This window comes from Anopheles gambiae, chromosome X (genome assembly GCF_943734735.2).
Source record: "Anopheles gambiae chromosome X, idAnoGambNW_F1_1, whole genome shotgun sequence".
NCBI lineage: Eukaryota > Metazoa > Arthropoda > Insecta > Diptera > Culicidae > Anopheles > Anopheles gambiae.
The window spans coordinates 18139122-18166694 of NC_064600.1; the positions used below are offsets into that span (position 1 = coordinate 18139122).

General features: G+C 43.2%; 2 protein-coding genes across 5 annotated transcripts in view; both read left to right on the forward strand.

Moving 5' to 3' along the window:
* Positions 1-27114, forward strand: part of LOC4576094 (uncharacterized) — a 31377-nt gene extending 4263 nt beyond the window's left edge. For 3 of the 4 annotated variants that reach the window (XM_061647109.1, XM_061647114.1, XM_061647120.1), the window contains exons 3-7: positions 4718-4871; positions 4978-5192; positions 21495-21643; positions 21745-22003; positions 22190-22655. In XM_061647109.1, coding sequence (XP_061503093.1) covers positions 4718-4871; positions 4978-5192; positions 21495-21643; positions 21745-22003; positions 22190-22275 — 863 coding nt within the window. In that variant the 3' untranslated portion in view covers positions 22276-22655. Of the gene's footprint in view, positions 1-4717; positions 4872-4977; positions 5193-21494; positions 21644-21744; positions 22004-22189; positions 22656-22677 lie in introns of those variants that run through there. The other variant, XM_061647123.1, reaches the window with a different exon arrangement.
* Positions 9050-14666, forward strand: LOC133391648 (uncharacterized). Its single transcript, XM_061647103.1, has one exon. The coding sequence runs from the start codon at positions 13596-13598 to the stop codon at positions 14661-14663; it is 1068 nt and encodes a 355-aa protein (XP_061503087.1). The 5' UTR covers positions 9050-13595; the 3' UTR covers positions 14664-14666.
* Positions 27115-27573: the final 459 nt, after the last annotated feature.

Below are 27573 nucleotides of genomic sequence, written 5' to 3' on the forward strand. Positions count from 1 at the left end.
GACTACTTAGCTAGAAGGAATAATTTCCAGGCCCAACGTCTCCCCAGAGTCATCCTCTTGCGCCTTCGCGACCATTAGCGGTCGTTTTTTGTTTGTATCTTTATATGTGTTTGTGTGTTTAATTTATAAGGACTGACGGGAAAAGCAGGGTAGTGTACAGCATTGCTTTGCCTGTCTGCTTGAGTTTGCTTTTCTCATTGGTGGTATGATTTTTTCACGAGTAAGCAGACTCCCTGTGTTTCCTGTCTGCCATTTTTTCTGCTGTATTGTTGTGTGTGTGCGCGCGCTTATTCGTAGAATTTTAGTTTCACACCATTCTATTTTTTTTCTCACACACACGAGAATGCACACACAGTTGTACATATATTTAGGCATTCACACACAAACATACTCATGACTGTGTTGTTACCCTTGCCTCAAGGCAAGGTCGGGCTGTATTTTAGTCCCCGCTTGTGTGTTCCGCGTGCCGTGAAGCGACGCATCCGACATGCCATAAATCATGCTGACAAATTACTGAGTGACAGTTTTATTTTCTTGTCGCAATTAGTAAAAATATCTTGTGAGAGAGATCGGGAAAAAAGGTGACAGGAGCTGGAATGGTACGGGTAGCCAGGCTGCAGTAGCTTCCCGCTGTATGGCGAAGTGGGCTGTAATGTAGCGCGCCTTCCCGGGCAGCGCGTGCCCCTGCGGGAGTAAGTGATTTATCTTGACGGCACATGTGGAGTCGGTTTGGTGATTCCTTGGTTTGCTTTTTTTCTTTTTCGATGCATTCTTTTTCACCATAACCTATTGTCGTTTGAAATGATAATGATCGCAAGCAGAGCAGTGCTAGGAAATCTATAGCACATTATGTTTTGCAACCGTTTTCGAGCCCAAGGAAAGAATGTTAAACGCCTTTTGAACATACATAATTCAACTGTAAGTTCACATTTGACGTCCATCTGAAGTGTGGGTGCCCATCTGAACTTCGTTTAATTGCAGCTATACTATTTGCTTTCTCCAAAATTAACGTGCGTAGATATTAGTGCCTTACAACCTTTCGGTCGCTTTACCAACCATGTATATATGTAGGACTGATAGATTTTCACTAAACAGTCTAGCCTAGGAGCAGTCCATGACTTTTGTTTATTCAGTTTTACAAATTATAAGATTGACTATTTGGTTTTTTATACGCAGCATTGTTTCAGCTTCTTATTAAGTCTTAATTGTCTAATCACAGCTCTTAATATGTAACCCTCTACTTAACAACACCGCCTTTAATAACTCTAAAACATTATTATCATGACCAAACACAAAGATAATGAGTAAAACATTATCTTTTGTTGCCACCAATCAAAATGCCGCTTCGTGTGTCAACACTTCGCTGCCTTTCATTTTAAAATAAATAATTTGAACATTTTAGGGTTAGTAGGAGTATTTCGATTCTTCGAACGAGCACCACATGTCGTTTTGGATGCCTAATGCATTGCCATAAGTTGGTTTTAAGTGGTGTCTTTAGTTGGCAAAGCCGTTTCCACAAGATAATGCAAGGAATTGCTAATCAGAACGCACAACTTCAAGCATGTTTTTCTTAAGGACTGGAGATGCTGTAAATCATTTTGCAGGTTGATGAGCTTATTCTGGATGTAATAGGGAATTTTTGTACCGCAAGTTATAGATTCAAAAATCTTTTACAAAGTTCAGGTTCAGTAATGGATTAAGGAACCAATACCAGTACTGTTCAGCTTCGGTGGTACTTTTATTTTTAAGATAAGAATAATATAGTTATAACCCAATGCATTTTGCGTTATTGTGATAAAAAATCCCTCCCAAAATGTCAAATCATCAATTTGAGAAACTAAATAAATCCTGTCGCGGAGTCATAATTAAACACGAAAAATAAGTAAAATAAATGAAAATGTTTTAGGATGTTCGCAGCGGCACTCACAGTCTGATGAAAGCTCCACAGTATGCTTGCAAAATTCCACTAGTTGGTTACAACATTCCCTTTTATGATTGCAAATTTCCACAGTATGGTTGCAACATTTTCCAACCGATTTGCAACATTCTCCTAAGTGATTGAACTATTTTCCTATATGATTTGAAACTCCGTAATGAATATAGTGTTTATTTAAGAATCGATTTTTAAGGATTTACCAAAAAACTCTGATTAATATTGTTCGTGAAATTTACGATTGAAATTCTGATATACTTCAACAATGGAACAATGTTCAAAAGCAGCTTCTTCTTCTTCTTTGGCTCAACAACCGTTGCCGGTCAAGGCCTGCCTGTACCACATGTGGGCCTGGCTTTCAGTGACTAATTGATTTCCCCCCCTAGCAGGATAGTCAATCCTACGTATGGCGGCACGGTCTATTTGGGGATTGAACCCATGATGGGCATGTTGTTAAGTCGTACGAGTTGACGACTGTACTACGAGACCGGCTTAAGGCTTAAGCTCAAAAGCAGCTTAACATTGTTTAATTGGGCTTGAAAACGTTGTAGTATTAATCTGTTCAGGAAAGACAAGGTCGAATCATTTTTATTTGGATAAAGGAAGAAGATAAAAATTAATGACGCTTTGTGGTGTAAGCTATGAATAAAATAAAATTGCGTGATCTTAGCATGCCTATGAACTGATTGCGGACGCAACAACGTGGTTCCTAATTATGAATCACTTTATCGTTGCTTAAAATCATGGCGCAACCTTGTTTTATATATTGCTTTTAATTTTTTAAGAACATTTTAAAGCAACGAAAACAAAGCACCGTAGGTCGTGAGAATTAATTAAATTTTTCTTATCTTGCCCCACCCACGTACCCGTTCCTCGTTTCGCTGCCTTTCCTGCGCGGTTGTGAAAATGCGAACCACGCCATCGAAGCGAGTCAAACCCGAGAGAGGCGTCACACTTTTGCACCAACCAATCGTTTTCCATTTCCAACTTCGTTTGCTTCAAATTGCTTTCTATGAGCGTATGGAGTGTGCTTCAGCTTTTGACTTTTTTTTCGTTTTTGGTGCCTTCTCCAATTCTATCTAACACTATTTTATGCTAAATAAAAAAAGACAAAACAAAAAAGGCTAGAAAGCACTCCCGGGAGCACGAACTAGACAAAATGATCACCATCACGCGGGAATGTGTCGATGATTGATGGTTGGTTTTGGCGTGCAGTGGTGAGTGTTAGCAAAGTCGCGGTATGGTGGACACAAAGGCGGAAACGGGATGCGATGAGCGATCGGGACGCGAAGAGGGACGGAGAGGGGAAAAATAGGGTGAAAAAGCTATCAGCCCGCGCCTGGTGAGAACTTTTATGCTTCAAATCCTTTTAGCTGCTCCAGTTTGTGTGTAGTGAATGGGTGTGTTTTTGCTTTGTTTTTGGTTCACTCAATTTTCGGGTCAAGTTTGAAAATGGCAAACCCGGCATGGAGACGCCTGGTGGCTGTTAAACAAAACTATCACCCGATCGCACACCCGCCCGGGCCGGGCCGGTTGTATTTTCCCGACAAGCCGATTACCAGTAGGGCGGGTGCAGAAAATGTGCGACCGTTTTGTTTACCCATTTTAGCTCGGTGTCACGATTGCAATTCAAATTGCAAATTCTGTTGCTCGCAAAATCGAATGTTGATGGCCGATGTGGTGGCAAGAGATATAAAAAAAGAAACTAAGTAAACTTAAATTATTTTGGAAACTATATCAGAATAAGAATTTGAAGAAGAAGAAAAACTTGTTAGTGAATTAAAAAAAAAGTCAATGCAACCTTATGGTCAATGGGAAACATGACTTTTACCTTACAAGTATCGAATAAAATGTATACTTATACGATAAAGTATCAAAACAAACGACAAAACACCCACAATTGTACTGGTTCCTAGAGATGCTAGCAAACGCAGACAGAAAACATCACTCACACTGTCCAGCAACAATCTCAGCTCCATAAATACACATACACACACCTATGAAGGGTAGTATGTACAAGTTCAGCAGACTCATACCGATGCGGAGCAAATTGGATTAATATGTTTTCCAGTCTGTTGCACGCGCAAGCGAGAGGTTGTTGTTCGATTTCGATTTCTGTCTAGGATTATGTTGTATCACGAACGTTTTGGTGTATGGCTGCAATGCCGAGGGAAAGCGCTGCACAAACATACACAAAATCGCGAAGCGTGTCTTTTTTTGTTTGTTTTTCAGGTAAAGTTGGGCCACGCTGCATGCACGTGCTTCATGCTTTGGCCTTGGAGGTCTTGTTTAGTGTTACGGGTTTGGGGGTTTTGAGGATTCATACTATCTCCCGCCGAGGGAAAATTCCGCGACGGTGTTAAATTCAGAGCTTTCTATGCAAGTTGCACAGGTGTTGGAGCTTTATCGGCTGTTTGCCTGCAAAGATGAGTTTGTTTGCGTGATGCTTTCATGCGGTGGAGCAATTTGAGAGTGTTAAAATAGAAAGTGTTGTTGTATGCAAACCGGACAAGCTGCGTGGTGCAACTGATAGCGTGTGGGTTGATGAACACCAATACTGTGAGGTGTATCAAATCTGGAAGTCGATCAATCAAAAATCTCTTTTCTTCGCGATGATTTTATAAAACCCTGTTTGTGCTTTGTATTCACCAAATTTCCACCATCATTATATTCTAACTTCTGTGTGTGTGTGTGTGTGTGTGTGTGTGTGTGTGTGTGTGTGTGTGTGCTTATGTGTAAGATATAACCTCATTTTCATTACTCAATCCCCATCCTTCACGCTAGCGTTAACGCTTGCCAGATGTCTGCAGCTGACGGAAATTACTGTGCCGGATGTGGTGGATGTCCGGGAGACAGTTACACTCTCCTGCAGTTACGACATGGGCACGCATAAGCTGAACTCCGTCAAATGGTACAAAGACGAACGAGAGTTCTTCAGGTAAGCTATGTTTCCTTCGTCCGGAGTGTCTGCTGGAGCGAAACGAAGGCCCAAACGCTAGAGGAGAATGTGAATATTTTCAATACTCTTCCCGTTGCTACTCCAGGTACTCACCGCTAATGCCGAAGAGCTTGATGCTGTTCGATGTGGAGGGCGTGACGGTGCTGCAGAACTCGACTGGCCAGATCTGCAACCAGTTCATGTGTAGCATTCAGCTGCACCGGCTCAACATACGGTCGAGTGGATCGTACCGGTGCGAAATATCTGGCGACGCGCCAGAGTTCAAGCTGGCGCACGGTGTCGGCAACATGACGGTGGCCGGTAAGTGATTTTTGTAGTGGCCCGTTAATCTAAGTAACATTTTATTTCAGTATTTAAAACACCATACACAAAATCAGGGAACTCGAAAGCGTCATGCTTGGAGTATCGCGTTAGTATCTCTCTCCCCCTTTATCTCCTCCTTTCTCTCTCTATCTCTCTCTCTCTCTTCTCTCTCTCTCTCTCTCTCAAACACACAAAAATACACACACACATACTCACTAAACTCTGGTGTTATTACCGATATTACCGAGCAGTGTGGATTACAGGCTAAACAGTTTGTGATCGTTATGGGAAAATTTTTATTTGGGATACAAAAGGGGCATACGCGATGGTAAGGCCCTCGAGGGACCCCTGCTCAATCTCTCGCAAATCCCAGTAAAGCAATAGATTATCGCCTCAATGACATGTGTTGAGCCGCCGTTTTTCATGTGCCTCGCGGGAAAGAGCGTACGGCATTGCGTTGTGCTCGATATGTACACACTCACACACACAAACATGCTATTTACGAATGTTCAGGGACGCGTTGGGATTGGAAGCAAATCCCCAGTAGCGGAGATGCAGTATCCGGTTTTGGAAGCCGATGGAAAACTTTTTGGGAAAAGAATGCACGAAGAGCCCGTGCATTAGTTGTTTGGGCGTATGAGGGTAAGCAAATTATACGCAAGCAAATGCGGCACAACAGAATGCATACTCTGTTGAAGCGCTCAAGTTTAGATGAAGTGATGAGACTGATCAGTGGTTTACCACTTTGACCGCCGGCCTGACATCGCAGTGTTTAGGGGTGAACAAGAGAGCGATGAGAACGAAAATTTCTCGAGGGGCTGTTATCACTTTTTTGTTTCAATGCAATAAACGGCGTTCTCGTTCTTGCTTTCCTACCTCATTCGTTCGAAAAAGAATCGCTGAACCTTAGATACAAAACCGCTACTTAAGATTTTTCGGTTGTTTCTCGAATTTTTTAAATGCTTTCTTAATTTTTTTATCGTTTCCACGATTTATTGAGCATTTCACAGTATTTTTGGGTCTTTTGTATTGATTTGCTATGGTATGATACCAATAAATCGTAAGAACAATCCAAAAATCCCCGAGATACGGTTACAGAATCGTGAGGTGAACGGGAACGGGAAAAATCACGGGAATCAACCAATAAATTATGAGAAACCCTGTATAGGCAAGGATAAATTTGCCTAAGTATGAAAGCGTTAACATAATAAGCGATCCTTTCATGCTATGATTAAGCTGTATAGGTGTGTGTGTGTGTGTGTGTGTGTGTGTGTGTGTGTGTGTGTGTGTGTGTGTGTGTGTCGAGTTAAAAATTAACAAGCTTGGAAAACACACCCAGGGAAAAGAAGATGAATAGAGTAAGCATTAATTATTAAAAATGATACGGTGAAACCATTTTGGTGCAAACAAAAAAGAGAATAAAAAATACGCACGCATCTGGTACAAATTCTTCGCGATCCATTTCGGTTTTCGGTGGTAGCAAATAATACACCCAACCTGGCTTCCAGGAAAGCGCCGTGCGGTTTATGGGTAGGGCAGTTGCTGAATGATACTGCCGGGAAACGCCCGGGCAAACGACCCATGGTTCCGAACAGAAAGTATTTGTTGTTGTGAAAAAAGCAGCAATTCAAGCTGACAGAAAAGTAAAGAAATGATACGAAGAACAGGAAGACTAGTACACGCGCCACTCAGCATGGGGCATAGCCTGGTGGCTCGTGGTGATATCCTAGTAATAAAGAAAGTAAAAAAAAAACGCACGGAAAATATCATTTATCCACCATTTAGAGCAGCAACGTGCAGTCTACTAAAATCCTTTTTTTGTTGTGTGTGTGACAGAAAAGAAGCGCTTCTTGATGTACGTTGTGAATGTTCAACTGATTTATCCCTGATTTGCATCAAACCAATAGAATGAACACATTCAAACTGCTCGGTAACTACTGCAAATGAGACAGTTTACCCTTTCCCTGCTTTTGCGAGTGTGTTACATTCCAAATTGGTAGCATTTTGAAATGCGAAACATTGTTGAGTGCATTCTCGAATCAATTGATCGTGCCGAAACCTCAATACAACTCGGGTCGGCACAAGAAACCCATCAATAGAATGCAAAGGAAGTAAAACATACGACTGTGTTTCTGGTTGGCTGCGAGGAGTGCAGGAAAGGTGGAAACATTGGGAAAGAGATTCCTTCGAAGGCTCAAGCATTATACTTGACACATACAACAACATCGTCAAAGTCATGGATAGATAAAAAAGAAGGAGAGAGAAAGAGAGAGATAGAGAGAAGAGAGTAGTGTAACCAATTCGAAATTGGCTGGTAAACGGTGTCACGAGTGGACCTCACAATCGACGATAACTTTAGCATAGTGTATTGGAAACACTATATTCCTTTCGGGCTATTTACCAGCAACAAAAGCAAAACAGTATAGAAAAAAGAGTACAACAACAACTCTGCAACTGTTAAGAAATCATTTGTGCTGCATGTGTGTGAACTAGTGATGGGTAAAATTGGCAAAAATCCGGAGTCGCCTTCCAACTACTAGAAGAACTCCAACTACTAACGACTTCGGGCGTCGGGAGGACTCCGGGCGATTCCGGAAGACTCTCGACGACGCCAGACAACTCCAGACGAATCCGAACGATTCCAGAAGACTCCAGACGATTCCGGGCAAAGCTAGTGGTTTCGGTTTTGCTGGAGTTGGAATCGGACTAACAATAGCCGGAATAGGATCGGAATCGTGAGTGCGCTCCAGAGAGCACATCACTAGTGTGAACAATTTCTGATCTTTGTACAAGTGTTGTCGCTCCTCTCACTCCTCTCTGCCTCTCTATGGATCTCCTGCCTGTTTAGGTCGGATGCAAGAAGAAGGTATGCAACACCGCGGTTTGAAACTGGACGAGCAATAAAAAAAACCCACTTCTCACTCTCTCAACCCGTAGTTTGGGTGGGAAGCCCGGAGGGCTAAACGACCGAGCGAAAAAAACTACAATATGCAGAAAACGTCGTAAAATATGCTTTAGGATTTCAGGTCCATTTCTTTCAGCACGCGCTGTGTGCAAACAAGGCAGGCTGCGGAAAAGTGGCAGAAAGAAATAGAGAACACACACACACGCACACATACACTAAATTGGGCGATTGCAAAAATTGCGGCGAATTGTTCGAAATCGTTCGAGGTAGCAAACAAAGTAACAGATAAAGAGCGCCATCCGCACGCGGTCCCGTGTGCGAGCAGAAGGAATGGAGAAAAAGAGGAAGGGCGCAACTGGCAAGCGATGCAAAACCATTTAGAGTAAGCAGGAAAGAAGAGAGAGAGAGAAAACGGCAGATAAACCCCATTTTGGTTCCCTCGCCCTTAGACCCCGGGCCCCGCTTAATGCTGTGTCGGTGTGTGCGGTGCGGATAAGACCGATGGGGGTGAAAGCGAGAAACTCTGGGTGGTTTTTCAATGGGAATCTTTTGAAAACCCCGCAGTCCAGGATGCCGCTGCAAATGGATCTTGGGTTGTGTGTGTTTCTTTCTCTTTGCTTTGCTCCGCTTGGAAATGGTAGGTGTTTTTTTTTGTTCGTCTCCATTTATAAGGATGGGTGGAGGATAATTTTAAATCTTCGAATTATTCCATAACACTCGCCAGCGCACAGCATCGCGCGCCGGTCGCTTTTGTGGGTTGATGTTGCTGGGAAGTGAAAAAAAAAGAAGTGCACAAGGAGGACGCACACAAACGATGTCCTTGCGAAGAATCGACAGCGAATGCTGGCGAGCGATGCCCGCCGGCACCCTCTCACTTCTCCCTCACCACCCGCGTGGAGCTTTTGCTCCAGTTTCGGGCTGCTGGAACGATGACAGCTAACAATGGGGTGGGAAAGGGGAAGGAGCAGGGAGGCTGCGTGCGTGCGTTTCGGGGCATGTCTGTGTGGCATGTCGTTTGGATGGTCGTTGAATAAAAGAGCAAGGCTTTTTAGCATTTGATGATCCCCTGCGCGCGCGCGCTCGCTCTCGCCCGCCCCTGGACAGTGATGGTGGGTGGGGATGGAGAGGGGGAAAGGATGAGATTTGATTATTATTATCACATTCTCGTGACCCACCGAGAACCAGATTGGAACCAGATTTCCTGCATTCTCACGACTGTCAGATTGGATGTGTGTGTGTGTGTCTCAAGGCGGCGTACTTTTCTTCACAAATCGTGGCAGAGAGGGAGAGAGTGAAAGGTATGGAGGAAAAATATGTCTGCCAAGAGGGGGAGAGGCGGGTTTGCATTGGCATGGTTGGAAACATTAAGGCCACACAATAGGGGGCTTCCCGGGCACCCATTTCCTTTGGGCGCTTTTCCGAAACGATTCACTCGTGTGCCATGCACGCGGTTCAGCGCAGGGTGGGGTTCCCCCGATGATGGAGCCTCTGTTCACGATTCTCTTGTTCAGTTCCCCTCCCCCCTACTTCTCCTTCTCCCCATCCCGTTACTCTGCCTTTATCTTCGGTTGAATTCTTTTATCATTCGAAAGCTTAATGTAGTGGAAAATTTATTGTTTCTTTACGGTGACAAGGCAGATTTTGGATTTGGCAGGCAGAATCACTTTTTCCTCGGTTAATTTCATTTTCGCTACGCCAATCGTTTCATTTAAGCCGCTTGCCGCCGTTGCTTGCGCCTTCCCTTGCCCTTTTGTGTGTGTGTGTGTGTGTGTGTGTGTGTGTGTGTGTGTGTGTGTGTGTGTGTGTGTGTGTGTGTGTGCAGCACCAATATCATGAATTTTTGGGATTTTGTTTCGCGGCTGCCCAGCCTTTTCCCATGCTTTCCTTCGAAAAACACCTGCCAAGAGGCGCGGAATAATCGTGCGTATCAATGCTGGCAAAATACTATCTCGCGTGCTCTACGCGTGCGGGGCCATGCACGAATTCGTCGATTTGTTTTCTGTTTTTGTGCGGGGCTATTTTTCTCTCTCTCTCTCTCTCTCTCTCTCTCTCTCTCTCTCTTTCTTGATTCGCTGTTCGCAGCAACTGATAACCAATTCTCATCTTTCAATCGACATCAATCTATCACTGAGCGCTGTCGTGATGGGTTTTTTTTTCTTTTTTTATCTTCTTTTTCTCGTTTGTTATTCACCTGACCATACTGAAGACATGACAGTTGTTTTGCCGAAAATTTTGTTGTTTTTTTGATGCAATTCGGCTTGAACGTACGCAGAGTAGCACGTGATGTGATTTTCGCAAAGGGTGAAGTTCCCTGTTGGCGGGAAAATGGGAAGAAAGGTATCGAGAGTTGGATGCGTGGAATTAATTAACCATAAATGGCATCATGGAAGCATGCCATTTTAATAAGGAACAAGGCAGCAAAGGTTGATTGATGATGGGATTATTCAGCACAAATTACAGATGAATAGTAGAAACTTGTTTGCTTCAACATGATCGCGAGTCTTTGCAAGCTTGATTAGAGTCGTTTATTGTTTCTTCACAATATCTGTTCTATTTGTCTAGCCAACACAATGGGAGGAAAACAAAAATACCATCTTACTTTTTACTATTACCACGTGACGTCGTTTGCAGATATCATTTGTGATGTAACATACCAAAACCGGCCAGCAAAAGTGCTCGGAAAATGTGCGTCATCGCGCCGGGTATATGGTTGCGCACTGTTTGCGCACAGTACGCCTTGGTCGCTAACTTTATTCCGCCAGTTACACGTCCGTTCGCATACATTTGAGCTTTCGAAAAGTAAAACAAGCACTCCTATTTCGTCGTCGGCTTTGAAACAGTCCACCCCATTTTTGGAATGCCATTTGCAAACCACTTTCCAATCACTATCAGGCCTTACCCTTTGCGGCCGTCAACCCAGAAAATGTAAAACCAGCTGTAACTGGGACGCGTACCTGCTTCCCTTCGCTTGAAATCCAGCACTCTTCGACACAGATCGAGTGGGGTTCGTGCTCGATGGGGCTGTCAAATCGCTCGAAGGATTTGAGCCTCACTCCGTGCGCCACAATCGCATTGGAGAGGGTTGAAGATTCCACCAGGCAGGGGTCTGTTTTTGCCGCTCTCAAAGCAAAGAAAACAAAAAAAAATGGATAGGTTGTTAGGGAAAAATCCCAATCGATTTTGCAAAACCACCAAAGTGTGGGGCTGGGGTTGTTGGGCGGTCGTCGTGTCACTTTCACTCTCGCTTGCACGGTGCCTTCAGCTGGGGTGCTGGGGTGCTACACACACTGGCGGTGATTTATCGACGTGTGAAACCGATTCCAAGAGGCGTTTGCAGAGGGGGAGACACGTTCACTTCACCTTCTCCTTCGTGTCGTTCGGGGTGAACCACATCCGTTCGGGCTTCGGATTGATTTGCCAGCCTGATCGTGCTCGCGGGAATAAGGCCGGCCGATTTCCGACACAGCCCATACATCACTCGCGTGGGATGGAGGGTCGTGAGTGAGCGAGTGTGTCGACATATGTATGCTGCTGAAGCACGGTTGTCGGATGATCGTGAGCAGCTTTAAACCACGTTTGCCAATTTGACAATGACAGTATTATTTCTCTCTCTCTCTCTATCTCTATCTCTCTTTCTCTCTCTATCACTCTCTCCAACTCCCGAAATGAACAAAATGGTTGTTATGGTAGGGATTGATTTGAAAGGAAATTTGAACAATTGATCACATATGGGTACGGTTTTGATAATTTTTTGCACATGACAAGTGAGAGTATCGCGCTACTAAAATACACACACACACATATACATCTATTGAACAGCGAATAAAAAAAAACGGAAAAACCAGTCGTTAATAAATTAACACGAAACGATCTACTCCTGGCTGAAATGAAATTAACTGCCCTGCTTTTTTTATGTACAGTTTGCATGTGTTTCTATTTATTGAACATTATCTACCCCTATGCATGGAATCGAATTTGAATTAATTAGTATGCGGTAACCGCACCCAAACACACTTTTCTAGCAACAAAATAAATTGGTCGACGAGCAAGAGGAAAAGGAAGCAAACAGGGTGTGTAATTTATTGGAGATAAACACATTTTCAAACTAGCGAGTCGCAAACAATAAGGGAAACGCTTTAGTAATTTATACTGTGTGTGTTCGTGTGTATATGAGTGAGTGTGCTTTTTTTTAAATCAATTATTTTGTGCAAACTCACCAAACTATGTAGCGAATCGTGCTAGTTTTGATGTTTGTCACGTAGTCAGGGAAATATAAATTAATGGTAATTAAGTGGCAACCGACGCACCTTGACAATCTGTCAGCGCGGCAATGCATGCACCGGGATCGCGCAGAACTATGCTGATCATTGGATCTTATTGTATGATGATTCTCACAAAATGTATCGATTGAAAACAAATCGTTGACAGGGCATAGCTCAAAAAAATGCTCACAGTTTTTTTTAACAGAAATATACACAATTCTACCATCGAATGAAGAATTGTGACTTGTTAATTTTTTTACTTGCCTTTGCACTAGGAAACAACATCATAGGATTAATCGGACGTTGGATGGATGTCACCTTCAGAACCCCTGCCCCCTCCCTCCATTTCATTGCTCCACTTCCCTTAAAATACAGCCTGAAACATCAAGTTCCAGTTGTCGAGAACATACAGTGTCGGACAAATCAATAGGACCACTTATCAATTTATTATTCACTTATCATATTTCATGACTTAAAGTGAATCAATCTTTACCAAACTTACTATTAGAATGTTTGCTTTAAGAATGTTTTTAAAGTTTGGTAAAAAGTTAAGATACAAAAAAGTTATGATAAGAAATGTAAACATTATCCAAAAATCATGCGCCAAAATAATAGGACCAGTTCAGAAAATTTGAAAATAATTATCATTTATTATTATTAAATAACATTTTTCGATGTTATTGAGTTTTCGGATAATTTAACTTAAATTAGTGAACAAAGGCGTGTACATTTTTTTTGTAGAAACGCTTAGCGCAGTGGCAATTTGCTGTGTCTTTAATTAACATACTCTAATTTACTAATGCGAGAATATTACGGCACTCGCTTGAGGGTTTTGAGCTCCCTTTGCACTGAGAGACGAAATAGTGGTGAGTACCTTCGTCTATGGGTCGCGCGAGTACCTTCGTGTCACAGCGCTGGATCGCTTACACTGTGTTCTTACATTCGACTTGTGACAGCTGAAGTGTGCGGACGTATTTCTTAAACCTCCTGCTCTGTAGTCTGTGATTTGTTACCCGTTATTTTTCCTCTTTGTTTCGTGTGCGACCTTGCTGTGAAGTGTTACTTTTAGACGTTCAATGCAGTCCTTTTCAGGACTGGTTTTACGTGGTTAGGGATAATATATGTATCACTGTGAAGTGTTTGTTGGTGTGGTGATTCTGTGATTTAAACAGTGATTTGAAATTGAAATAAACAGTTGTTTTAAAAGAGATATTTTTACATTGGGCTGACACCATGTTAGACCCTCCCCCCTTAGGGGGGAATTTTCCCCCTACCGGGACCACTCGTAGAGTGAGACCTATGCCCCCGTGGATGGACAAAGACAATGAGAATGGTGAATTAAAGTATTTGGTGCTTCAAATGGCAAATGATTCTGCCTTGCCCGTAAACCCATTCATCGTAGGTAAAACCATCAAGGACGCCGTTGGCAGTGATCTTAGTGAGTTTGGCCGTAAAATCGACAGTGGAAAGAAGCTTTTGCTGAAAACTAGGAACCAAAGCCAGTTTGAGAAGCTACAAAAAATTACAAAGTTAATCGATGGAACCCTTGTGAAAGTTGCTCCTCATGTGACCCTCAATAATGTTCAGTGTGTAATTTTTGCCCCGGATCTAAAAGGATTAAGTGATGAAGATATTTTGGAGAACTTGAGTGACCAAAAAGTAATGAATGTTTGGCTTTTTACGCGTAAAGTGAATGGTGAAATTGTGCCAACAAACATTTTTCTGCTTCGAATCAATGCTACCTTCATTCCGGAGTTTATTCGCCTTGGTGCTTTACAAGTAAAAACAAGAGCTTATTACCCAAAACCAATGCAGTGTTTTAACTGTGGACAGTTTGGACATACACAGATTCACTGTAAACTGTCGCCTACCTGCACTAACTGTGGTACCCCTGCGCATGGAGAGTGCACCGTAGATCCCGTGTGCATCAACTGCAAGGACAACCACAGCACCACGTCTCGTACCTGTCCCCGCTACCTCCAAGAAGAACAGGTCATCAATTATAAGATCGACAACAACTGTTCTTACGGTGAGGCACGTAAAGCTCTGCTTAATGTTACCCAATCCACAAATTCTAGTCCCATTCAAAACCGCATCACATACGCACAACAGACACACACAGTAGATGAAAAAGACACCCAAATTAAAGAACTCAAAAAAAAGAATGAATCTCTAGAAAAAATGATAATTTTGCTTACACAAACAGTAACTAATCTAACAACAAAAATCGAAGATCAGGATAAAACTATGAAAAGAATGTGCAAGAATTTTGAAAAGAGTTTAGAAAAAAAAAGAAAATAGAATCTCAAATGGAAATTGAAGAGGATGAAAGTGAAGAAGAATTAGACGATTTTAGCACGGAAGAAAGCACGGAAGAAAGCACTGAAGAAGAAACTGAAGAAGATAATGAAGACAAAAAAGTAGAAAAAGTAAAATATGTAAAACAAAATGATGTAGATGAACAAAATAACACCACTAACAAACGGAAACGTTCTCACCAAAAGAACAGCCCCTCCTCGGAAGAGGAATCCCAACCCCGAAAAATCATCCCCATCTCTCCCTCATCCCAATCCCCCAACCCTCCCACATCCAATCCTTCTCTCTCTATCGCCTCTAAAAAAACTCTTAGATCTAACACGAAATCTGTAGATTAATTTATAATTTTAATATTAACAATATCCTTCTGATTATAAGCATTAACTTTTATCCATTTTTCCTTTACTACATAATTCAATTCATCATATCAATCTAATAACTATTCATCCATATTTGCATTATCCTGGAATATCAGAAGCATGAACCAAAATATAGAAGAACTAAAACTACTAATCAATAGACACGATCCAACAATAATCACCCTTCAAGAAGTAATGTCAGTTCCCTCTCTCCTTAGCTCTCCTCTTAATAGATACAATTGGTACCCTAACATACACCCAACCATACCTCATCATAGTGTAGCTGTAGGCATTTTAAAACACATTCCATCAAATAGAATAGCTATATCCACTATTCTTCCCGCAGTAGCTGTAGAAATTTCTTCTCCCGTGCAATGCTCCATAGTATGTTTATATCTTTCTCATTCAATCAACCCTTTTACAATGATTTCCGATCTCACTAGTACGTTTCAGCAAATTAATAATAATGTAATTGTTTTAGGGGATTTTAATGCCCAACATACCACCTGGGGTTGCTCGACCTCATGTAACAGAGGGAACAGCATTGCTTGTGTTTTTGAAACAATTGGTCTGGAAGTAATTTCAAACCAATCCGCTACACGTATTTCTCCCATAAACGGCAAAGGCTCCATACTTGACTACTGCGCTGTGTCATCTTCTATGGCACACCAGTTCACAGTTACAGTTTCTAATGACACTCGTGGTAGTGATCATTTTCCACTTTTAATCCACAGTAGTTTAAATCCCCAGCGGCCACTTCTCCGCCCCAGGTGGAAATATGAGGAGGCCAAATGGGCAGCATATCAAAGAGAAATAATGTTCAATCCTTCACTTGATGAAAATCCCCCTCTTTCTCGCTTTACTGCATGCATTGAATACGCCGATTCTCGGAGTATTCCCCGTACAACTGGAAAACCTGGAAAAAGATGTGAACCTTGGTGGAACGCAACAGTTGCTGCAGCTATTAAAGCTCGCAGAGCTGCTTTGCGCAAATTCCGCCGAGCTAGCAAAAATCCGGATAATTTTTTCACACCCATTTTTGCTGAGGAATATCGTACAGCCAATCGACTTGCCAAGGAAGCAGTTCGTCTTGCCAAAAAGAATAACTGGGATAATTTCATTAATGAAATTAATCCTCAGTTATCTAGCAAGGAAGTGTGGAGGCAAGTCGGTTGTTTGAATGGTAAAAATCAACAAAGCTCCACAATAGTTCTCAAAACCCAAGACACTATCATTGCCCCTGCTGAAGTACCTGAAGCCTTTGCCATCCACTTTTCTGATGTTTCTGCCACACACAATTATCCGAGTAATTTTCAAACCCATAAACTTAACACTGAATCTGTTCCAATTTTTTCCCTGATGCCACTGAACATAGATACAATAGTCTTTTCACAATAACTGAACTCCATTGGGCACTAAGGAAATGTAAAGGTAGATCTGCTGGTCCCGATAACACAGGATATCCCTTACTGCAAAACCTCCTGTAGAATCTAAATCCACCCTTCTTAACATTTACAATAGTATTTGGTCTTCCGGTAATATTCCTATTGATTGGAAAAGTAGTTTAACTATCCCCATACCCAAACCTAACAAACCTAACCAAAACGTTGATAGCTACCGTCCAATCTCCCTCCTTAGCTGCATGGGAAAAGTTTTAGAACGCATGATAAATCGCCGCCTCTCGCAAGAATTAGAAGACAGAAACCTGCTTAGCTCTGACCAACACGCTTTTCGGAGCGGGTTGGGCACGGAAACATATTTTGCCAAATTAGACGATACTATTCAAAAATCAATAGACCAGGATCATCACATAGACTTTGCCATCATAGATATTTCCAAAGCTTTTGATCGCACTTGGCGCCATTCCATTCTTTCTCAACTTGCTTTTTGGGGCTTTGGTGGCCGGCTCACTAATTTCATTGACAATTTTTTTACAGACAGATCATTTAGAGTCCTAATCGGTAATAGTGTTTCTAATCCATATCCTCTAGAAAACGGTGTACCTCAGGGCGCCATCCTTTCTCCTACACTTTTCCTTATCAGTATAGAATCTCTGTTTTGCTCCATTCCATATGAAATCAAACCTTTTGTCTATGCTGATGATATCATTCTGGTCTCTTCATTGAGATCTGTTAACACATCTCGTCAGCTTCTCCAAAAAGGAGTTGACAAGATAAGGCAATGGTCTCGGTCATGAAATATCCCATTCCAAATCTCAAATCCTCCATATCTGCAAAATGGGCTTCCATCGCAAACTACCTATCAAACTTCACGACCACATCATACCAAATGTAAACTCAGCGAAAATATTAGGTGTTACATTTGACACAAAACTTACTTTCATTCCCCACTCCAATCGGATAAGAAAAGAAGCAAAAACCAGACTGAGCCTCTTTAGGATGTTAGGAGCTGGACAACATCGTGCATCACGTCAAACACTTCTGCAGATCCTCAATAGCTGGCTGCTTCCCAAACTTCTCTACGGTATTGAGATTGTCTCTCGCCAACGAGAAAACTTTGAGAAGCGTATTGCTCCCATATACCATACAGCCATCCGCCTTTCAACTGGAGCCTTCTGCACCAGTCCAATCCTCTCTCTACTTTGTGAGAGTGGACTTCTTCCTTTTGATTACATTATCACCAACAGATTAACAGCAGCAGCAGGACGCATCCTAGAGAAGGATATCAAAGCCGAATCATTTATCAACAGAGTCAATGCACAATTTCATACCCTTACCAACAACCAGCTTTCCCATATCAGCAAGCTTACCGGACGCGGAGGACGCCCTTGGTATCTTCAACCGCCTACAATAGACTGGTCTTTAAAAGATAAACTACGTGCAGGAAATTGCAGCCATATCGCCGGCCATCATTTTACCAGTCTCATCCAAAGCAAATACCAGAATCACCATCATATCTTTACCGACGGCTCTGTCCTCAATGAATCCGCCGGTTTCGGTATTTTCTCCTCCAACAACAGTTGTGCCATCAAACTACCAGACCATATATCTATATTCTCAGCTGAAGCAATAGCCATGATAGTCGCCGCGCAAGAAGGTATTTGCCTTAATAAACCAAATATTATTTTCACCGACAGTGCCAGTGTTCTAGCCGCCCTAGAACACGGTAACATCCGAGATCCGCACATCCAACTATTAGATCAACTAGATAACTCCCCGGTTATAACATTCTGCTGGATACCTGGTAACTCAGGTATCAGCGGAAACGAGAAAGCTGACCAACTTGCAAACCAGGGTCGGCTCCTTCCTCCAGAAAACAACACAACCATAGCCCGCAGAGACTTCAACAAATGGAGCAAAACAATAGTTGACGAAAAATGGAACCTCACCTGGCACCGGAAACAAAATTCTGTTCTTCGAACCATCAAACCATCATCAACAGCCTGGAAAGACACTTGATAAATTAATAAATTGATCTTCCTTTTAGTTTTAAGCTTAGTTTTAAGGAAACCGAGCAAACCCGGATTAAGGTTTACACAGGGAGGAAATGCCCTGGGTAAGAAGATTGTTAGGTTTAAGTAGTTTAAGAAGAGGCAAATGAAGCCGAAAGGCTCAAAGTCTCTATAAAAATCAATTAAAAAAAAACTGTGTTCTTAGCCGTTGCCTAGAACACTTCACACGTTCAATTAGCTCGTGTATTTTTGAGTGCACTACTTCAAGCGCTTGATTGAAGGAATTCCAACGATGGGCCGTAGTGCACACTCCACACAACAACAACGTTTAGATATCAAACGTTTGTCCGCTGCTGGGTACTCCCTGCGAAAAATCGCGGAAATACTTGGCCGATCCAAAACATTCGTGTATGACGCGCTGCATAGCACGGGCACGAAAATACCAACGGGTCGGCCACGCAAGACATCCGCTAGGTATGATGCTCGGATGACGCGATTGTGCCACGTTCAAGCCCGGTTGCAGTTTGCTCGAAAGCACTACGACTGGGCAGGTGAAAACCTGAACAAGTGGCGAAATGTACTGTGGTCGGACGAGTCCAAAGTGAACTTGGTAGGTTCGGATGGGAAACGCTTTGTGCGTCGTCCAAAGAATACCGCCTACCGGCCACAGTACACTTTAAAAACCGTGAGCACGGCGGAGGCAACATAATGGTTTGGGCATGTTTCTCTTGGTACGCTGCCGGCCATTTCTTTTGGATAAAAGATATCATGGACCAACACCGATACTTAAACATCATCCAAACTGTCATGTTGCCTCATGCAGAGTGGGAGATGCCATTGAAATGGCAATTTATGCATAACAACGATCCAAAACATACTGCAAAAGCGGTTAAAAATGGTTTGTTGATCAAAAAATTGACGTCATGAATTGGCCTGCACAATCGCCTGACCTGAATCCGATCGAGAACCTGTGGAAGATTGTTAAAGCTAAGCTTCCACCGGCAGGTTCTCGAACTAAAGAGAAACTGTGGGAGCATATAGAGAATGCTTGGTACAGCATTCCGCCATCAACTTGCAAAGATTTGGTGGAATCCATGCCTAAAAGGATGTGAGCTGTCATCCGGAACAATGGGCATGCTACCAAATATTAAATGCTGCCAAGTTAGCCCAGGATAAGGCTGTTTTGTTATTTTCTTTAGTTTTTCAAATGAATGTGCTGGCCACATTGCGAAATAAAAGCCGGAGCTGTTATGTAATAATGATAAATGGTTAAAATAATAAAATTTTCTTTGCTGGTCTTATTATTTTGTCGCATGATTTTTGGGTTTTTTTAACAATTCTTATCATAACTTTTTTGTTTGTTAACTTATCAACAAACTTTAAAAGCAGACTTTAAGCCAACATCCGAAAAGTGCTTTCATGCAAATTTGATAAATATTGATTCACTTTAGGTAATGAAATATGATAAGTGAATAAAACATTATTAAGTGGTCCTATTGATTTGTCCGACACTGTAAGCGGTAGACGAGTAATCGAATCTCACGCACGCCCGCACGTACGCTCACGGAGCCGTGGACCGGTAAAGTCACGTGCCTGGTTTCCGTGACCGGGCAGATTTTTGTTTTGTTTTGTATTTTGTTTTACACAGCCACAGTTGGCCTGCAGGCAGTAGCAGGGAGCAAAATTAGTCATCGTTCCGAGTGTTTCATTATCCTTTATGCGAGAGCGGGGAAAACGCACGTGGCCAAACGTGTTGCCGGGAATGTAGCTGTATCAGTTTGCATGGTAGCATCCCTCCCTTCCAATACCTATTGATTGCATTAACCCACAAACGCACACCGTGAAACTTTGTGTATCATAAAGATGAAATAAATGGAAAGAGAACGAGAGGAAGTAAGCGAAAGTCGTTGGAAAAATGGGAACAAAAGTTTGTTCGGCATTTTTCTGTCCTTGACTGGGGTTTGCAAACGGAAGAAAACGCAACCTGATCAACTAGCCCCACCAGCTCCGCGATCCACCATTTGCAAATCCTGTTTGACTTTCCCTGTTTCTGCCCCTGAGTCGTATCCGCCGGCACGCGAGGCAAGACTCAAAGCCCATGCACCCGTTCGCTTTCTCGTTACAAGCCATCACCAGTGCATCTCTTTCGGCGCGCTGCTCGTGACTGTGGGTGTGTGTAAGTGCTAAATTGGGCAGCTTGGCGTGTCGGCACGGGCATGAGATAATTATGAAAAATTAGAAAGTTTCCGGCGGTATTCTTAATTACGCCAAAAGCAACATTAATTAGCCATCAATTTGCACTTTTATCGTGTAAGCGCCGGCGCTCTGCTCAGCTGTGATAGTGGTGCGCTACTAGTTCGAGGAGCGCCTGTGTGTGTATGTGTGTATGAGAGCCCTCGAGAGCACGCTTATAGTTGTAGCTGAATCGCTTTAGATACGACTAATTGTGGAACTTAAGCGGCGAACGCGGGGCATTGAGGCAAGAGCCCGGTCACGTACGCGCCCCGCCTGATCAAGTGGTTCGGGGCTAACGGGGCGAGCTTAATTCGATCCATTACCAACGCCAAGGTGCGGACCACCACATGCAGCCTGATATCTTGGTGTATCTCTGTGTGTGAGTGTGTGCGTGTGTGTGTGCTTGTTTGTCCAGCAGCTGCGCGGGAAATGGGGGTAAGATTAATTGGGCGAGCAGCTGAGGACCTACCGCGGATTGCGTGGTTTAGTGTTTGGAAGGCGAAACCACGTCCTGCTCGGGATGGCTTGCTCGTTCCTGGGCGCAAAACTCAAAGCACTTGGTGGCTAAAGTTTTGAGCATTCCATGCCTGGTTTCCGTGTTGATTGATCCGGGAACTCGGGAGCCCCATTAGCCAGCACGCCCGGCAGAAGCGCAGCTTCGCGGCCATTAATTAATAATCGTAATGAATTTGCGCTCGAACAGGGCCTAGGGAGGGGGGTGGGGGACTGATGGAAGAATTCCTTCACGCTGCCAAAGTACCGCCTTGACTAACGATGGCTCATTCTTCATCTCGCCCTTCCACCGCACAGTCTATCCGCAGTTTGATCCCATCATCAACGGGTTACAGCACAACGGGGTGCAGCACAACTACGCGCTCGGCGACTTTGTCGTCGCGAACTGCTCGTCGGATATGTCAAGCCCACCGGCCCGGCTCTACTGGTACATCAATGATCGCAATGTGAGTATGGGCTGGTACGCGAACTCCCCGCTCGTAGCGAGATGTTGACCCCCCACTTCGACCATGTTTTTTTTTCTTTTATTTCGTTTTTATCCCAAAAGGTTCCGTCAGATTACCTGCAGCCGCAGCACGAGTCGACGGTCGAGAACGATGGATTCCAGCTGCGCCAGCGGACGCTCGAGATCCGGTTCTACATCGACGAGAAGCGGCTCGGCAAGCTGAAGGGCAAGCTGGTGCTCAAGTGTCTCGCCCGAATCGACGCCATCCCGCAGGCGACGCGCGAATCGACGCAGATCATTTACATCCCGACGACGGACGAGCTGCGCAACCAGAAGCTGATCAACTGGCGTGGCTCGGACGGTAAGTGGAAATGGAGGGTGTGTAAGTAGGGGGTGGCGAATGGGAGGTTTGTTATTGTGTTTTGGGGAAACAATGATGTAAGAGTGGCAGACGAGAGCGGGAGGGAGAGTTATTGGGCGTTGCAGACAGCGAGAACCAGCTACAAGACGCTTTGACGAGCCTTTTTGATCGTTTCTGTACTTTCAGCCGCTTACCACACAATCAACCCACCGTCCGTCAATGCAACGCTCGATGGCGAATGGTCCGTGGACGAAGATGCTCTGCTCCCGTGACGGAAGCATGTCTACGCGAGCGGGACGGGATTGTTGTGGTGACTGGCAGTGCTGGCTGAGGGTTTGATGATGAAAGGAGCAGGACGATGATAATTTTGCATTGAAAAATATCATCGCCTTGGGACGATTGCAACAGTCCTTGAGAAAAAGTTGTTGTTTAATGGCAATTGTGCAAATTAAAATAGCTGTTTCTGCGCATATATCTCAATAGTCGAAGTCAGTAAAACCGGCAATAAATACTCATTCATGTCATTCGAAATTCACAAGCTTTTATATAAAATTGTCTGTTAGGTCATTTGTTTATTGATTGATTTGTTTGAATTGATTTGGTGTGAAATACTTTCTTGGGAAACAAACATCCTCACTATTTGAGATTAAATGAATGAAATTTTGTCTTTACAGCTTCCTCGTTACAGTACGCTACGCTCGCCCGGTTGTCTGTACTCTTCACCGTCACGCTTGGTAGTTTCAGGTGGTTCGTGTAATTACAAACATGCGTATATGAAGTAAATCACATCACACACACATCACATTCCGTTCGTTGCTGGAGAGAAGCAGAAGAATCAGCAGAAGCATTAGCAGCAGCAGCAGCAGCAGCAAAGTAAGTACATCCAGTATACAAACTAGCGCATGCAAGTTGTAGTTGAAGAACTATAAGTAGAAAAAAAAAACAGAAAAGTTCAGCTGGGCGCGTATCACGAGCAAAATAGCAATGCAAGCAAGCAGTCGAGAATTGTGTGGATAAACCATGATTCACGCAAACACGCATGAGAAGAAGTAAAAAGAAAGTAAATCAAAATTGAGATTTCTTATCCTTGTTAGTACCGTACCAGTTTATGCTCGGTTGTTGAGTGATCTCGTTGAGTTTCGGACTAAGTTGCGCCAACACTTTTACCAATTTACCCTGTTGCATTTAACGCGAACGTTTACGCATACTATTAAGAGTAAGGATTGGAGGACAATGTAAAACAAGCATGGAAGATGGCAAACAATACGAGAAAAATTAAGTAAACAAAGAAAATAAGAAAAAAAAGGTAACCAACACGGATCGATAAACGCATCAAAATGATGACCAGTAGCAGGAGAAAGTAGGTGACAGAGTTGAGAAAATGAACACAACATTGTCAAATTGAAGGGAAAAAGCAGTAAAATGTAAATAATTAATCACTTGGCCCACATCAGAGCAAGGACTGGCATGCTTAGAGAACGAGGAGAGACAGTGGAAATAATGCAAAATGAAAAAATGGTATCCTGGTGCGCTCGAAGTCTCAAAATAATGACAACCAAATTGAAATCGGTTTGGTTGACGCGACTTGGAAACAATAACATGTTGCTGTTTGAAAATGGCACTCAGTGTGGAAAAAATATGAAAAAGAAGCAACCGCATCCTATCGCCTGTCGCCTGAGTGTAAAAATAGCAGACACAAAGAAAAGGAAAACAGGCGATTTCCAAGCAGCGTTTTAGAGAGCCCTAACGAGCGTACGGGGAAATCCTGCAGCAATGGTGGCAGTTGAAAAACTAAATGCTAGAACAAAACTGATCAAATATACGAAGCCGGAGTTAGATAGTTTCATAGGATATTTTTCTACAGTTTAGTTAATGACAAATGTTGATGGGTTTTGTTACGGCGAACGTGTTGATTTGTGGCTCGCGCGTATGTGTGTGTGTGAGAGTATGTGCGCTTGGTGAAACAAAAACAAACAACTCAGAATAAAAAAAAACAGAAAGTGCTGCTGAGTTGAATGCAGCACAAGCCAAAATCAGAATACTTGGAGCTATATGCATGCGTATGTGTGTGTGTGTGTGTGTTTGTGTGTGCGTGTGTTACCATCATAGCCCGATGTGGTGCAGTTGGTAGATCTGGTGCAGTTGATGTGTTGATCCAGGAATGGTGGAAAGCAACAACAACAAAAACACGCTTTCAAGTTTAGAAGTTTCTAACACAAAAAAGTGCTAACACAAAGCATGTTGATTTCTCTCGCTCAATCTCTCACTTCCTGGCCTGCCTGTGCCCCTTGTCAGTGCCCCCTGCCTTCCTTTGGGAGTTGGAACAGGGATTGTAGATTACTCGGCGAGTGTACGACGCGTGAAATATGGGCCCCTTTCGGCCATGATGGATGAATAATGTCCAGGATCTTGCCCACCCTCGCCACGTGTGGAGTGGTTTTATTTAGTGATGCAGCTCAACATCAGCGCAAAATATGCCAGGGAAGAAAGTACCTGCGAAAGAGAGAGAGAGAGAAAGAGAGAGAGAGAGAGAGAGAGTAAAGAGAGAGAGAGAAAGAGGGGGAGTAAGAGATAGAGAGAGAGAGAGAGAGAAGACGAAGAAGAAGAAGAAGAAAACGGAAAAACGCACTATTACGCACTCCTCCTTTTTCTGTGTGAGTGTGGCTTAGCTAGTCGGGATGATGGAATCACTCTTGCCCATTTCTATATAGAGCGTTGCTGCTTCATACTGACGCTAAATGATCTATTGCTTTGCAGTTAACTTTTTTCGGATCGAGTGGACAGCCGTGTTAGGGCGAGTTGCATTCCGTACTTCCTTGCAAATGGTTCCAAATGCAGAGAGGCAGAGAAAGAGTGAGAGAGAAAGCGAGAGAAATGCCGTTCGTGTATGCGCGCGTGAGAAAGATAGAGACAGCTGTGCGAAGCTTGACCGTACTTCAATGATTTCAACCCGCCATCGCTCTTTTTGAGGCAAGTGCGGAAGCGCGTTGTTGCGAGTACCCAGTACCTTTAGCGACCTTTTCCGGCTGCATATCTGTACGTCGGAGTGTATTTATGTGTGTGTGTCTGTTTGTAAAAAAGATCGATCAACAGCAGTGGCAGCAGTTACGCAAGCGGCCGGAGGGCTTGTTCGGTGGGTTGCTGAACATTTTCGAGCACGAAACAGCACGAAATGTCACTGGCAGAGAATCCCCCAAACGGTTTCCAGAGCTTGTCGGCAGCTGTCAACGTGTCAAAGCGTTTTCGTCCGTTCAGTTTAAAGGACGGGTAGGCGAAAGGCAACAGCAGCAGCAGCAGCAGCAGCAGTGTCAGCTTAAAATGAGTTTTGAGGTCTGCTGGTCCGCTGGCTCGGTCTGATTGTTGAGTGGGGGGAGGGGACACATTGTGCCGTCTCTAATGGTTCGTCCGTTGCTGGGAAAAACCGTTGTGCCGTCCCAATCGCTTTGACAAGTGGAAACCCGGAAACTGGTCGTCGCCTCCTAGGCGCCATTTTTGAGTAGTAATGAAGTAGTGCGGGGGTTGTATGAAAGTAGTGAGCTATATGCACGCAACCATAGTTTCGAGACGCCTTCCAAGCGGACTCTATTGCTAACCGTAACACGCACAATCACGCACACAGAGACACCAAGAGACTAATGATCGTCTTCAAGATGGCCGGCCTGGTGGTGCAAGCGCTGTGAGCATGAATGACGGCGTCCCTCAGCAACATAACTGGCTATCGTATGTGATACGATAATTGTCTGCCTATCCGATTTGATAGCCATGTTATACAGAGGACTTAAAAAGCACACTCCAAGTGTTTTTGGGGAACCACTAAACAGAGAAAACAAATCAAAAGTTCCACATTACCAAGCGACATTACATGACTCGCGTGCACTGGTTAGCACGTTCGCAAATGCTCCATTTAGGAAACCGAAACCGGCAGCGGGTTGAACCAACCGGCGGGAACTACCTGGTGGTGGTTCAGGTAGTGGGAATACGAGGCCTTATAATTTGTATATTTAGTACATGTGGCATATGGAAGCACCAAAACAAAACAAAAAATAACACACACTCCAACACACTTCTAACATACACACTCTATGTGGAATAGGTTACACAACGTGCTAAGGCGAGCCTTCAGAACTAGCAAAACGCTTGCAAGAATAGCTTTGCAGTTGAAGGCCGCTTGCGTTGGTTTAGTTGTTTGTTTTAACACCTTTTTGTCTTTTGAACAAGTTTTTGCACACAGATTGATGTGTGGCATACGTCAGCATGTATAAATCGATAGGTGTAAAGGTGTCTGTAACACCGATTGAAGGTGTAATACAAAAAAACTTCCACTTTGAAAATACGTAAAAAGATGGAAGTCTTAGAGCGGGACAACACCAAAGGATAAAAAAAGTGGGGTGAAATTTTGAGAAGAAAAAAAAAGCAAATATACAAACAACCAAACCACAAAACATACTACACTCGTTCGTGCAGAAAAAAAAACAAAAAAAAACAAACGTAAGTCAAATTAACAAACTTTCATTGCTAAGTATCTACCGCTGTTTGTAATTGAAATGCTACGATTTATGTGTATGTGTGTGTATGCGTGTGAATGTGGAGAAGGGAGCGAGTGTGATCAATACCGGACCGGCGGAAGGGTTCATTTGGAGGATGTTTTCTTATACCTAAAATAAGCAATGCTACCTTATCAGATATTTATTAACAAAACAAGAGAAAGAGAGCGGGAAAAGAAAACTAAGCGCGCTACTGGCACAAAAAGAAAACGTTACTACATAAAAGAATAGGCATACAAAACCCTCACAAAAAAAAATCAAGACAGAAAGCAATGAAGAAAAGTTTGCATAACAGAGAACACATGTAAACGAAATAAGAGATATAGCCAAAACAGTAACAGAAAAAAGAGCGAATAAAAATGAGCAAAACAGAAACGGCGAGCAGCAACAAGCATTATAAGAAAAAGGGAAAACATTATTGCACAATATATAATGATTTTTTTTTGTAATATAGTGTTATGACGCCACAACACAAAAATACATCCCACACAGAAACACACACACACACACACACACACACACACACACACACACACACACACACACACACACACACACACACACACACACACACACACACACACACACACACACACACACACACACACACACACACACACACACACACACACACACACACACACACACACACACACACACACACACACACACACACACACACACACACACACACACACACACACACACACACACACACACACACACACACACACACACACACACACACACACACACACACACACACACACACACACTCACAGTCTTATTAATTCACACGTACAAGAACATACAGAAATGACAAATATACACTAAAACACAGAAATTCTCGAAACGAAAAGAAAATTGTAAACATAAACAGTGAAAAACAGTCAACGTGTTATCATCTACTGAGTAAGTAAGCAGCTGAATGTAAATCTTAACGTATCTTAAATGATCAAGGTGAAACATTATACATGAGTACCGAAGACAGAATGCAGAAGAGGGTGGAAGCAAACGAGTGAGTTA